The sequence below is a fragment of the Podarcis pityusensis genome (genome assembly GCF_964106645.2).
Source record: "Podarcis pityusensis genome assembly, chromosome: 1".
NCBI lineage: Eukaryota > Metazoa > Chordata > Lepidosauria > Squamata > Lacertidae > Podarcis > Podarcis pityusensis.
Genome location: NC_138028.1, coordinates 44,729,016 through 44,742,145, shown reverse-complemented (window position 1 = coordinate 44,742,145; position 13,130 = coordinate 44,729,016). Strand labels below are relative to the sequence as shown.

Genomic DNA, 13,130 nt, shown 5'->3' with positions numbered 1-13,130 from the left:
TGACTGCAGCAAGAGCATAGAAAACAAGGAGAGTCCCTTTTTATTCAATCCTAAGAGACAAAAGAATACAACACGCCTTAACATGGCATTGCTCCAAACTGGGCTCCTCCTCCCACATTTCTAACAACAGCAGCCCCCCTTACAGTAGCTGTTTGTAGCCAAAAGTCTCTGATTCTGTTGTTCCTACACCCTTAATGAACACCGAGTTCTGGGAGAAGGGGGATCAGAAATACTCTCCAGTGACAATGGGTCAGCTGGCTGCCCTGTCGCAATTCCCCCCTCTTCTTCTAACATGTTCCAACTCCTTTGTTTGTCTCCGCACTGTGACCTTCCTCAGACTCCTCAAAGCCCTGCTGTAAATCAAGGCTGCCTCCCTCTTCTTCTGCAGCATCAGGAGAAGGGTGTGTGTGTTCCCCACCAGCCTCCTTCTCCATCTTGCCCTTTTTGTCCTATCCTTGACAATGACCAACTTTGCTTCTCTTCTCAGAATGTTTTGGAGATGATTGTTCACGATGAAGACCACTGCCTCATGGATAATAATCTCTGCACTGTTCTCTTTGATGTTTCCAAGATCCAACTTGGAGAAAGAGTTTGCCTCACATTTCCATTGGATCCAAAAGTAAGAAGGTAGAACCGAAGGCTGCTGGGAGGGCATTATTAACAGGTGGAATCGCCTTGAATAAAAAGCATACAGTGGTACCTCGGGTTAAGTACTTAATTCATTCTGGAGGTCCGTTCTTAACCTGAAACTGTTCTTAACCTGAAGCACCACTTTAGCTAATGGGGCTTCCCGCTGCGCCACCAGAGCACAATTTCTGTTCTTATCCTGAAGCAAAGTTCTTAACCTGAAGCACTATTTCTGGGTTAACGGAGTCTGTAACCTGAAGCGTATGTAACCTGAAGCGTATATAACCCGAGGTACCACTGTATAGTATAGTAGGGGAAAGAGCATACGAGAATATTTAACAAAGAAAAAAGGCATTATGTTATGGGAAATTGCTTGCAAAAATGTGTATATCAGGAGAAATGCAAACAAATGTGTATGATGTGGAAACTGATGTGGAAATGAGATGAACTGAAATGTGAAACAGAGAGAAACTGAAATGGAGAGGTTTGTCCACCCTTCCCAATTGATCCATTCAGCAATGGGATTTATCATACTTACACATGGACCGTTTCTTTCAGTTAACAGTTGAGGAAAACATTATCTCAAACAAAAACAATGTAATTATCCTTTTACAGATTCCAGAAACTCTGGAGGTAGAGTTTAGCCGGGAGAGCATGTAAGTACATCCCAAACAATGCAATATATTTAAGAATATATAACACTAGAAAATAAACTTCAGAACTGTGTTGCATATCAAATCAGATGGACCTGGAGCTCAGGTTTCTTGTGATCTGGCAAAGCATTGCCAAAGGGTAACTATCAGATAAATGTATTTTTTTCTAGTCTTGTTGTAATTAGATTACATGATCAGGGCTATGTTGAGTCAATTACATTAACATGGAATGTCAAACTAGCAACTAGAAACGTAAATTTCCATTACCAAAGACCAGATATGACATGTCAAATATATTTATTTTGTTTTGCAGCCCAGTTCCTGATGAGCATATTGTTACTAATGGCATATTAGTGGTAATCTCATTTTTTAAAAATGATTTCTCTTTTTACAAAAGTGATATTTAAATCATATCTGTTATGGGTATATTATTGTGGTATCTCGCTGCAGTTCCAAAAGTTCTTGCTTCTAATATCATTCGGCCACACATTTCGGGGTGGGGTGGGGGTGGGATTTCTGGGTCAGAAGGCTAGTGTGGGGAGGCAAAGTGTTCCTTACAGAGATTTTATTTTAAAAGAATATTCAGTGAACATGGCACATTAGAAACCTGCAAGCTATGTGGTCACTTATTTCTACGGAGATAGTCCAATCAGCAGCCTGGGAAATTAGCAAGGGCAGCAATATGTTGGGTGCATGGCGCACAGGCTGAATTCTAAACGAGGTCTAAAGCATGCGCCCCTCGGTGAAACTCCCAGTTTGATGTAACACAGGACAGTTACGAAAGATGTAGCTTCGGTGAACCGCCCCAAGTTCTTCCAATGAAGGGCAGTATATGAAAATGAATGAATGAAAGAATGAATAGTTTAATACAACCAGCGTGATGATAATGATTAGATTAATTAGCCACCCTTCACTGAAGCTAATAATCTGTGGGATGTGAGTAGGGAATCAGATGCAAAAGAGCAGTGCCGGATTTACGTACAAGCTAAACAAGCTATAGATTAGGGCCCCACTCTTTTGGGGGCCCCCAAAAAAATTAAAGGAAAAAAAATACTGAATGTACATTTCCAAAATATAAGATAAAGAACAAATAAAATAAAAGCTACATTCAGCACAGTGTTTTGTGTTGTGTAGGCACTATGATGTAAGTAATGGGCCCCACCTCCTAGCCCGCTCCCTAAAATATCACTGGTTTGCTGATTTCTATATATAGGGTGCCTGCATGGACTGATTGCATGGCAACATGTGCAAATGGCTTTAGATACCTATTAGGTCCATAAATTACCATATAGCATATATTCAACACAAAAAACAGCGATAATTTGTTGTTGACAAAGGACAGCTGGACATATAAAGGGTCCCATTACCTTCAGTAGCTTAGGACCTCATTAAACCTAAATCTGGCCCTGTAAAAGAGAATAGAGCTCCTACATATGTAATAGAAGTGTGAAAGTAGAGATTTCAGAAAGGCATGCAAGTTACGCCTGCAGAAATTCCCTCCTCCACACAACTTTCTAAGGTGGAAGTGGCTAGACATGTGGGAAGAAATAGAGCGCGATGTGGTTACTGCAGATAGGAAATAGCATCATGAAACCATGACACATCATCATGAATAAAAACAATAATATATGATCATATTAAACCCTAAAATATAATAAAGGATTCAAAATCTGTCCTGTACATGCTCATGAAGCAAACCCAGTCTCTGATTCGTCTGAAAATTAAGTCCTATAACTATCAGATTGTGGGATGCGGGTGGCGCTGTGGGTTAAACCACAGAGCCTAGGGCTTGCCGATCAGAAGGTTGGCGGTTCGAATCCCTGAGACAGGGTGAGCTCCCGTTGCTCGGTCTCTGCTCCTGTCAACCTAGCAGTTTGAAAGCACGTTAAAGTGCAAGTAGATAAATAGGTACTGCTCTGGTGGGAAGGTAAACGGTGTTTCTGTGCGCTGCTCTGGTTCGCCAGAGGCGGCTTAGTCATGCTGGCCACATGACCCAGAAGCTGTCTGTGGACAAACGCCGGCTCCCTTGGCCAGGAAAGTGAGATGAGTGCCGCAATCCCAGAGTTCTTCACTACTGGACCTAACAGTCAGGGGTACCTAACTATCAGATTAACCCTGGGACCTTTGCGTGAAGGATGGGTAATAAATAATAATAAAATATCCGTGACCATTTCAAATATATACTTGAAGGTAATAAAACCACCGATATTCTATTTTATTAAATTCTAGTCATTAAATTTTATTAAATACGGTGATTAAAAGTAGATTCATATATTGAAGCATCTGTTTATTATGGTCAGTGACCAGTAGAGTCTCTCTCATATATATAAGACTTTGGCTGAAAGGGATGAGATGTTACGAAGCACACATACCTGCATGCTCTCCTCCTTGGTAACATCTTCTACTACAAAACATATGACATTATATCTGATCTCTTGGCCCACGCAAGTAGTAGCTAATAAAACTGACTGGGGTTGTGGATAGAACACCATAATGATGTCATGCTACCTGTTTTATATTAGCAGATGTCACTGTGGGGAGAGAAAGGAGAGACATGGGCCTATATGAGACAGAAGCAGGATCCCTGGTGTGTTGAGTCTCTGGGTCAAAATTATGCAGCCAGGTTCTGTGCATGTGTACCAAGAAATATGCACTTATGATAATTACTCAAAAGTAAGGCCCACTGTATTCAGGGGTAAGCATGCTTAGGACTGCAGCTGTAATTTATGGTTAAGATCATTTCTAGAAGCTTGGTCAATTCTTTTCACATTTGGGCAGGAGGACTAAGCTATTTCACAACAAAATACCATCAAATGAGTTCGTCATGTATGTCTCTTGTGGCTTAGCAGTCACTATGTTTATGCACATTTATGTTGATGTCATGCATTTACAACTGGCAAACAGCTCTGGCACCATCACAGGGATGATGAACCAGGGATGATGAACCTTTTTTCAGTCGAGGGCTGCCTTCTCCAGAGCTTTCCAAACTTTTGATGTTGGTGACACACTTTTTAGACATGCGTCATTTCTCAACACAGTAATTCAGTTTTACTAGCAAACCGAAGGGTCACTAACCGCTTTCCAGCCCTGGGAGCAGCGTGGGGAGCGTTCGTGTGACACACCTACATCAACACACTAACGTGTAGTGTGTAATCCGTCAGGGCCCCCTAGTTTCAGCTCCCCCCCTTCCCCCTCTGCCCACCATTTTGGGCTCTCCCATACTCCCATGAAATGGAATGAGGGCCATATGCCAACCCCTATTCTATAACTTATTGGCATATTCCAGGCTTGTTCTAAAGGACCTGTTACATCACAGCTACGTCGTGACCAGTAAGGTTTTACCTTATGCTCTTTTATTTCCCTTTCTCTTCTTATAGTCTCGTGAAATTTCCTGCTTGGGTGTACAGGTGAATGGAGGTAGAGCAATGAAGAAGAAACAAGGAGGTTAATATGTATCTTTATGTATAGCTATAAATAGATTTACAGTTAATGGTTTCAAAGGTTTTATCATTAAAACCCTTTACTTGCTCATTAAAAGTCTCATTGCTGGACCTTTGCAAACAAACACTTTGGTTATTTTGCTATTTTAATGTTGTTGTTGTTTAGTCGTTTAGTCATGTCCGACTCTTCATGACCCCATGGACCAGAGCACGCCAGGCACTCCTGTCTTCCACTGCCTCCCACAGTTTGGTCAAAACTATTTTAATATGATGTGCTAATTTGCTTCCACTATAGTGTCTAATCAAATAATACTTATTTTGAACACAAATGTAAGCGGAAGCCCGAATGGGGGAAAAAAAATCAAAGCTGATTTAAATGATCAAGTGTATACTAAGACATATAGATGTAGTATCTTTTACATAGTAAGTAAATGAATGATTATCATAATCTATAGGTCTCAATGCATTTAAGGTGGTGTTCCCTTTGAAAACTGCATTTAAACTAAAGGATGGAATACATCTGGGCAATATTGCTCAGTTGCAATTAGCACTTCATCTTATTATGCCTGTTCTATATCAGCCACACTATCTCCCAGTCCATTTCCAGGCCCAGCCCAAGTTTATTGAAGTATTATTTTAAAAAATCAGTAATCTTTATTGGCACCTTAGCAGAATTAATTATCTTATGAAATCATAATTTCATTGGCAACAGCATATGTGTGAAAGATTAATGGTGGAATTGAATGTTCTGATTGATGTTGGCATGCACATCTTCTCGGCTTGGCTCCTGATCCCCAGAGTTCTGGCACTTGTCCCACACACACCAGTGTCAAGAACTGAGCTTCAGAAAACTGAGCAAATGTGGCAGCAAACTATAGAGCTGTGAACCTACCACTAGAGCAGGGGTGGCTGGTGGCCATTAGGAGTGGTAGGGCGGAAGGCAGAGAGGCCAACAGGAGGTGAGCCAGAGCCAAGGACAGGCAAAGCCCATTAATTTTACTTTTGTCCCCATCCTCCTCCCACTTGAGTTCTACAAGGGTACAACTGAGACTGAGGAAGAAGCTGGCAGGCAGTGTTACCCTCTGAACTAGTTGTAGGTAAGAAGGCAGGCAAGTAGTGGCTGGCTGAGGGCAGACTAAGGTTGGTAGGGCAATGCCCCATTTGCCCTAATCCAGTGGCCCATCTAGTTCTCAAAATGGCCAACCAGATGCCTATGGGAAGCCTCCAAGCAAGACCTTCCTGTGATTCCCAGCAACTGATATTCAGAAGCATACTGCCTCCAACGTATAGCCATTATGGTTAGCAGCCCATTCTTTATTCTTTCATGGATTTATCTAAACTTCTTAAAGTTTTGTCAGAAGGTAGGCAGGTGATCTTGGAGGAATCAAGACTGCAGTCAGAGGGGCAGTGCCCTATTTTCCATAATGGACCAGACTCCATTGAACCAGAGGCATCACAAAATCTCCTCCAGCTAGAAATTGAGGTGGGCTAGTGGTAGTTGCATGTCAAGGTCCCCAAGCCACCCCCCAATAACTCACACATCACACATCAATTTTGGTTTGGGTTTTTGGCACGATTTTGGCCACAACTTTATTTAAATACATCCAAGTGAGTGGTTGCTTAAGCATTGGTTCCGACTATCTCTCCTTGCCCAGGGGACAGAACTGGACTTCTGGATTCCAGCGAAAGCCAGTGCGGGAAACAAATTTTGGGGAGAAAATGAAGCTGGGCCTCAGTCCCTCACTTCTCACCCTCATTCTCCTGGTGGCTTGCATGGCCCAAGTCTGATGCCAGGGACAAGGACGAAAAGAATGGCAAGCCCCTGGATTCCTTTAACGGAATTCCCTTTCCGCACCACCATTGGAGGGGTTAGGCACTTACCCCTCCACCAACCAATCTGAACCAATGCCTAACCGCCAACCTTACAAGTTGTGACGATTTGCTACGCAGTAGGCAAAACCAAATGGCACCAGCCAATCAGCCAAATGGACAAATTCCTACCAGGCCCCTGCCTCAAAGCAGATGACCCCATGACAGGCATAGCAAGGTCAAGTAAACAACCCCCCCAATACAGGGAGGGTGGGCGGGTAATCCAGTGCAAGCAGCCAAGAGAACGCTCAAAGTTGGGTGACCAGTATTTAAAACCTCTGACCCCTCCTTCAAAATTGGCAACAAGCAGTTCTCCCCAGTGACCCGATTAACCAATACACTGCCTGGGTCCCTCCACAAATCCGCCCAGCAACAATGGGGTGGCTTGTATCCCCCACCGCAACACGCGCTCTCTGCTAGGGAGAACACATTTTACATACCTACACATCTGGAAGGGAGAGTGAGGTCACATGAGAATGGCACTGACACCAGTAAGATTAGTTTGGACCAGGAGTCGCCAAAATGGGGCTCTCCAGATGTTGGATTGAAGCTCACGTCAATACTCATCCGGCATGGCCATCAGTCAGAGGAGATGGGAGTTGTAGTCCAGCAACATTTTGATGGCAGCACGTTGGCTACCCTTTTGCTAGAATCTTTGTTTGCTTTTTTTAGGGGAATTTATACATGCTCATGAACTGAATAAAGCTATGTTGTGATAATTACATCAGGGTTCTTTATGTCCTTTGTAGAGCAAAACTTCACATTCTCTGTGAAAGGATCCTATGAAGAGAGCCAGGACTTTACATTGGGCTCTGAGCTGTGCCCTGCTGATCCTCTTGTGTTTCACTGCATCAAGAATATGGAATCTGCACTGGAGAGTGAACCAGCAAAGAAGCCACGCTCTGTACGTTTTTAAACCTTCTCTTCAATTTAAAAAGCAATGTAAAGCTACCTCCACTGTATAAAATGCTTTCATTTTACATCAAAATACTGAGGAGGCTACACTTTCTCAAGACATATATATGGTCTGGAGAAAGTGTGTGAGCATAATTTTAATTTTTCTTCTTTCTCTTTTAGTGTACTCCTGGTGAAAGTAATGATGCAAATAAAAGACTTTGCTTCACTTTGCCTCTTGATTCACTTAGTATGGAAAAAGAAGTGACCATAGGCAAGGTACTGTAAGTATTGTTTCGTAGTGGAAGAGGAAAATCAGGGAGGAAATATATTTATTTATTTTAGTATATGTGCTGCCAAATTCATTGGTTTATTAACAAAATTCATACACCACTTGATTGGGAGGGGGGGGGGAATCCTCCAAGTGGTTGTTCTATTTACAAATAGAAGATGAATAGCAGAAGATTAGTAAGTCAGCAATTATATACTATCCATCAGTGTTTTGTTTTTTCCCAAAAAATATTCATTTTATAAAAACAAACAATACAAACAAATTCTTGTCTTATCCTTATTTTTTCTAAACATTGTTAAGTGGGCTTCCCCAAGTCCCCCCATCTGATTTTCATTTTACCTCATCTTTAGCAGTTTACATATATCATAATTTTTAATCATTTTTTTAATCACACTTACTTAAAATCTTCACATCCCTTGCAAATCATACTATTTTAAAATACACTATCTTCTACTTCTAACCCTACAGCCTGTATCCACTTCCAAAGCTATTCTAAGATTTAAATATTAACATATTTTTTCAAATATTCTTTAAACTTCTTCCGATCTTCCACCGTCTCTTCTCTCTGGTCCCGGAGTCTCCCAGTCAGTTCGGCAAGTTCCATATAGTCCATCATCTTCATCTGCCATTCTTCGATAGTTGGTACATCTTGTTTCTTCCAATTCTTCGCTAATAATCTTCTCGCAGCTGTTGTGGCATACAGGGAAAAAAGTAACATCCTTTTTGGGGATTTCACCCCACTCTATCCATCACAGTGTTAAGGGGCTTCAGTTAATTGTAGCAGGACCATAGAATCTATAATTCCATGAGGCTGCCTCATACCAAGCCAGAGTCATGGGTCTGTCTAGCTCAGCATCGTCTATGCTAGTATTCCCCAATCTGGTACCCCATCCAGATGTTGTGGACAACTCCCATCAGCCCCAGCCAGCATGGCCAATAGGCAGGGTGAATGGGAATTGTAGTACAAAACATCTGGAGAGCATCAGGGTGAGGAAAGCTGATCTATACTAACGGGCAGCAGCTCTCCAGAGTTGGGATCTTTCCCAGTCTTACCTAGAGAGCCAGGGATTGAACCAGAGACTTTTTCTGTGCAAAGTACCTGCTGTACCTCCGCTCTTATCAAGTTGGTAAGGATAATTCTACGCAAAAATGTAGAGAAACTGGAATGGGCAGGACAAATTTGTTGATCCTTCAGTGTCTGGAAGTACAAAATCTGGGGCACAGAAGGCTCAACATTTAGGTATGGGGAAATTGCACCCAACATGGTCCTGCTAGAAATTATGTGGGCAGGATTATGATGATCATACAGAAAGGAACTGTGCCACTGCTGCATTTGTATGATTCCTTCACACACATTGCCAGAAAGCCATTGGAATAAATGAAGGGAAGCAGCTCACACACCACCACCAGTAAGTATGCAAGGGAGAACCTGTGGCACTTCAATTCAATTGGACTCCAATTCACATCCGCCAGCATGAAAAAATAGGAATTGGAGCCCAGCAACTTAAGCGTTTCTCGGCTAATGACACCTGCATTTTCAAACTTGAAGAAGTGATTCATACATTTTGCCTATCATGCTTGTGAATAGGATGACTGCAGTCAAGGGAGAACTTAGCTCCTTTTAAGAGTTGTGTAGAAAGAAGGCTGTGTAGAAAGACTCCATGGGGTCACGAAGAGTCGGACACGACTAAACGACTAAACAACAACAGAACAAAGTGCTTCAATGAGCGAAACCTTTTCTCATCTTTGGATGACAGACTATAGGTGTTTATGTAACCTCATCCACACAACTATTAAAGGTCCAGTTGCTGTGGCTACTTGTGGATTAAATTCTGGTGGAGATCTGCTTCCCTCCCCCCCCCTCTCTCTTACACTCACACACGCTAGTGATTTCTAAAAGTTGCATGGATTGTTCTGCAGCTCCTAATATTACTTCATGGACTTCTACTACTACTACTACTACTATTCATACTCCACCCATTTGACTGGGTTGCCCCAGCCACTCTGGGTGGCTTCCAACATTTATAAAAACATAATAAAATATTAAACATTAAAAACTTCCCTTTACTGGGCTGTCTCCAGATGCCTTTTAAAGGTTGTGTAGTTGCTTATCTTCTTGGCTTAGGGGTCACATAACTCCATACCCTCCAATATTTCTCTGATGAAAATAGGGATGTTCTGAGTAAAAGTGGGACATTCCAGGATCAAATACAAGGCCCCATTTTGCTAGCCCTGAATGGAGGTATGGGTGATGTGTGGCTGCTGCCTGCTTTCCTCTGGGGATACCAGGCAGGAAGACCAAACAGCATGTCATGTTATGGCAGGTTACTGACAACATTCCATCTTTTCTCTCTCTCTCTAGGACAAAACAGTTGATCTATGTGTGGACGTGAAAGAATGGTAACACAATAGTGTTAATTTTACCCAGCTCTGCCTACTTGACTTCTATTTACTATCTGAAATATATATCTAAATAATTAGAGGATTATAGTACATTGAGGGGGGCTCCTAGGATTTGGCCAGATTTGGTACATGAAGTATTTATATGAAACTAGTAAATACTAGCTGTGGGGGATAATATAGGGAATGAAGTTTAACTCTCCCTCTGCCAAGGTCCTGAAGCTGCTATTGGCCTCTAAGAGGGTTCAATGGAAGCTTTCCTGGAAATGGAAACATTTGCTTTGGATATGTGTTTTTTGTTGAGACTGTGGCTCTTCATAAGAACATGATAACAAATGGAGGGCGGGGGGGATGCAGTGCACTGATGCTTTCTTTGTTCTGCTCTGGCCTACATGCAAGGCTGAGAAACCTGGATGTGCGTTTGGGGTATGAACTATGTATGGATGAACAAACAGTTATACAGAAACGGAAGAAGTTTGTTGCAGCTGCCCTGGAAAGGGCTCTCGGCTTAAAGAAGGGCTTACAAGATCATGAGGTACGTAGGAAAACATTTTGCTTAATAAATATTTGGTATGAAGGATTTAGCCTCTCTCTCTTTTTTTTCTTCCAAAAGATGCTTCGTAGGCACAGTTTGACTGTGTTTTTTAATTTGTGTGACTGTTTTCAGCAAATAAAACAAACAAACAAACAAATAAATAAAATACAGCAAATCCACTATTTACAGGATACAGTAAAGGCCGAATTCACCATAAAGGGATATATTTGAACACGTATGTGTTGGGATACTGCCAGGGAGACAAAGTCCATCATGACTCCATGTCGTCTCCGGACGTCCATCGATCTCCCGCAGACACGCAGTATCAGCAATTAGTGACACGAGCTCCAGAAATAGCTTGCCACATTCCAGAGCTGATGCACGCTCTATCAGCAGATAATGCACAGCGAAAGATGCACTCAGGAGAGCATTATTTACAAGTTTATTCAGCATTGATCAGAACAAAGAAAACATGACTGCCTGCTTCAGTGTCTCAGGCGCAGAGAGAGAAACGAAAGCATAGACACAACAGAAACATCCTGTGAACAGGAAATACGCAGGCTGTGACACAAACATCCTGCTCCCTTTTAAGGTGGAACGGAAATATCCTAACAGTATGAACACAGGATGGAATCTGGTTGCTGCTCTGTATGCTGTTGCTCCTCCAAACAGATTTTCAGAGAGCACTTGGAGCTGCAGGTGAGAGGGGAAATTGGTCAAACTTTCCTCCCACTATCAGTAGACACAATGGCAGACTTTGGCACACACCCACCCACTGCCTCTTGCACTCCATTCTAGAGTATCATTGTGGTGCCCCAGCAGTGTGGCACCAAGTGTGGCTGAACCGGTGTGCTACCCTAAAACCGCCTCTGGTAGACATGTTCCACTGGGGAAACCCTTTGTCTGCCCATAGCTTGGTATTGTCTGCTTTGAGTGACAGTGGTTTTCCCAAGTCCCTGGCATTACGTTGGTCTTAATGAACTCCCAAGCCAATGGAGATGCTTGGGATTAAATTGTGGACCTTATGCAAATGTGTGCAAAACTCAGATCTGAGGGTATAGGGCAGTATACAAATTAAACAAACAAACAAAATGTACCACTGATCTATAATGCCTCCCCATGAGAGACAAGCAGAAGATATAGGGGCAGGGTGTGGTTGGTTGTCTGCGGTTGGCTGCAGTGGGGTTTGTTTGCATTTGTGAGGGGAGAGGGCTTGTTGAGTCAGATAAGCCAGATTGATTCATATGCTGCTGGTGGATTGTTGTTGTTGTCTTGTTGGACTATGTTTGTGATAAAGGGGAATCATACTGGGGTGAAGGCACCCTCTTCTGTTTGTCCCCGTGTCAGTTTCAGTTGGTTAGCTTTTATAGTAAGGCCGCTTCCCATACAATTTGATACCATTGGTCCATGTTTACTCCTGACAGGTCTCTCCAGTGTCTAGCTATGAGGTTTCTGGCTGCTGAGAGTATAGCTCTGTATAATGTGAGTGGTCATTATGATCTTGGAAGATGTTCAGTAGGGCCAGTTCTGGCGTGAGTTCTAATGCCTGTTTAGTTATTTTGCATATTTCTTGTAGAAGTGCTGTCCAGAAGGGTTGGGTTTTAGGACATTCCCACCACATGTGGAGGTATGTGCCTATAGATCTGCAGCCTCTCCAACATCTTGGTGAGTTTCCTGGTCGTATCAGTGCCAGTTTCCATGGTGTTAAGTACCACCCGTAGGTGAGTTTCAGAGTGAGTTTCCTTCTTCTGGCTGATGTGGACTTAAAGGGAGGTTTAGATCACCCATTGGGTGATCTAAAACCCCATTGGGTGGGGTTTATTTCATAGCCTATGTCATGCTCCTATTGTGTTTTGATTGCATCAAAGGGGTTTGTGGGATTTTGGAGCAGTATGTTGTATATTGTGGATAGCATCCCTTTGCTGTGTCCCTTTGCTGTCAGGAGAAGGTTTTCAAAGATGGTCAAGGACCTAGTGTAGTTTATTCTGCCACTTATGGAGTTAGGTTGGGGGAATCCTGATTGGGAGGGTTTGGAATAAGTAGGTTAGATTTGGGAGCGTGATCATTTTGATCATGGGTATTTTGTCTATGAGGGTGAATTTTGGTTTAAACCTTTTATTTCCATACCCGTGATATCTGGGGCTGCTCAGAGTTGGATTGCTAGGCGTTCCAGGGCCAAGATGAATAGGAAGGGAGACAGTGGGCATCCTTGTTTTGTGCCTCTTTGGATTGCTGTGCTATTGGAGTCCATATTGTTAATTCTGCATTTTGCTGAGGCTTGGGGATAAATTTGTTTGAGGGTTTGTAGGAAGTTGGGGCCAAATTTCATGTTAGGTAATACTGCTAATAGATGTTGTCATTCTTTTTTAAAAATTGGGTTTTATAAACAAGAATAATGTTATACAAACAAGTGTACCAAG

General features: G+C 42.5%; 1 protein-coding gene across 5 annotated transcripts in view; it reads left to right on the top strand.

Moving 5' to 3' along the window:
• Nucleotides 1–13,130, top strand: part of LOC308472145 (cytosolic phospholipase A2 epsilon-like) — a 59,690-nt gene that overhangs the window by 25,692 nt on the left and 20,868 nt on the right. For 3 of the 5 annotated variants that reach the window (XM_080996713.1, XM_080996712.1, XM_080996714.1), the window contains 8 exons: nucleotides 488–619; nucleotides 1,243–1,283; nucleotides 1,594–1,636; nucleotides 4,658–4,724; nucleotides 7,339–7,493; nucleotides 7,667–7,762; nucleotides 10,138–10,175; nucleotides 10,575–10,710. In XM_080996713.1, the coding sequence (XP_080852839.1) occupies nucleotides 488–619; nucleotides 1,243–1,283; nucleotides 1,594–1,636; nucleotides 4,658–4,724; nucleotides 7,339–7,493; nucleotides 7,667–7,762; nucleotides 10,138–10,175; nucleotides 10,575–10,710 (708 nt within the window). The other 2 variants (XM_080996716.1, XM_080996715.1) reach the window with 2 other exon arrangements.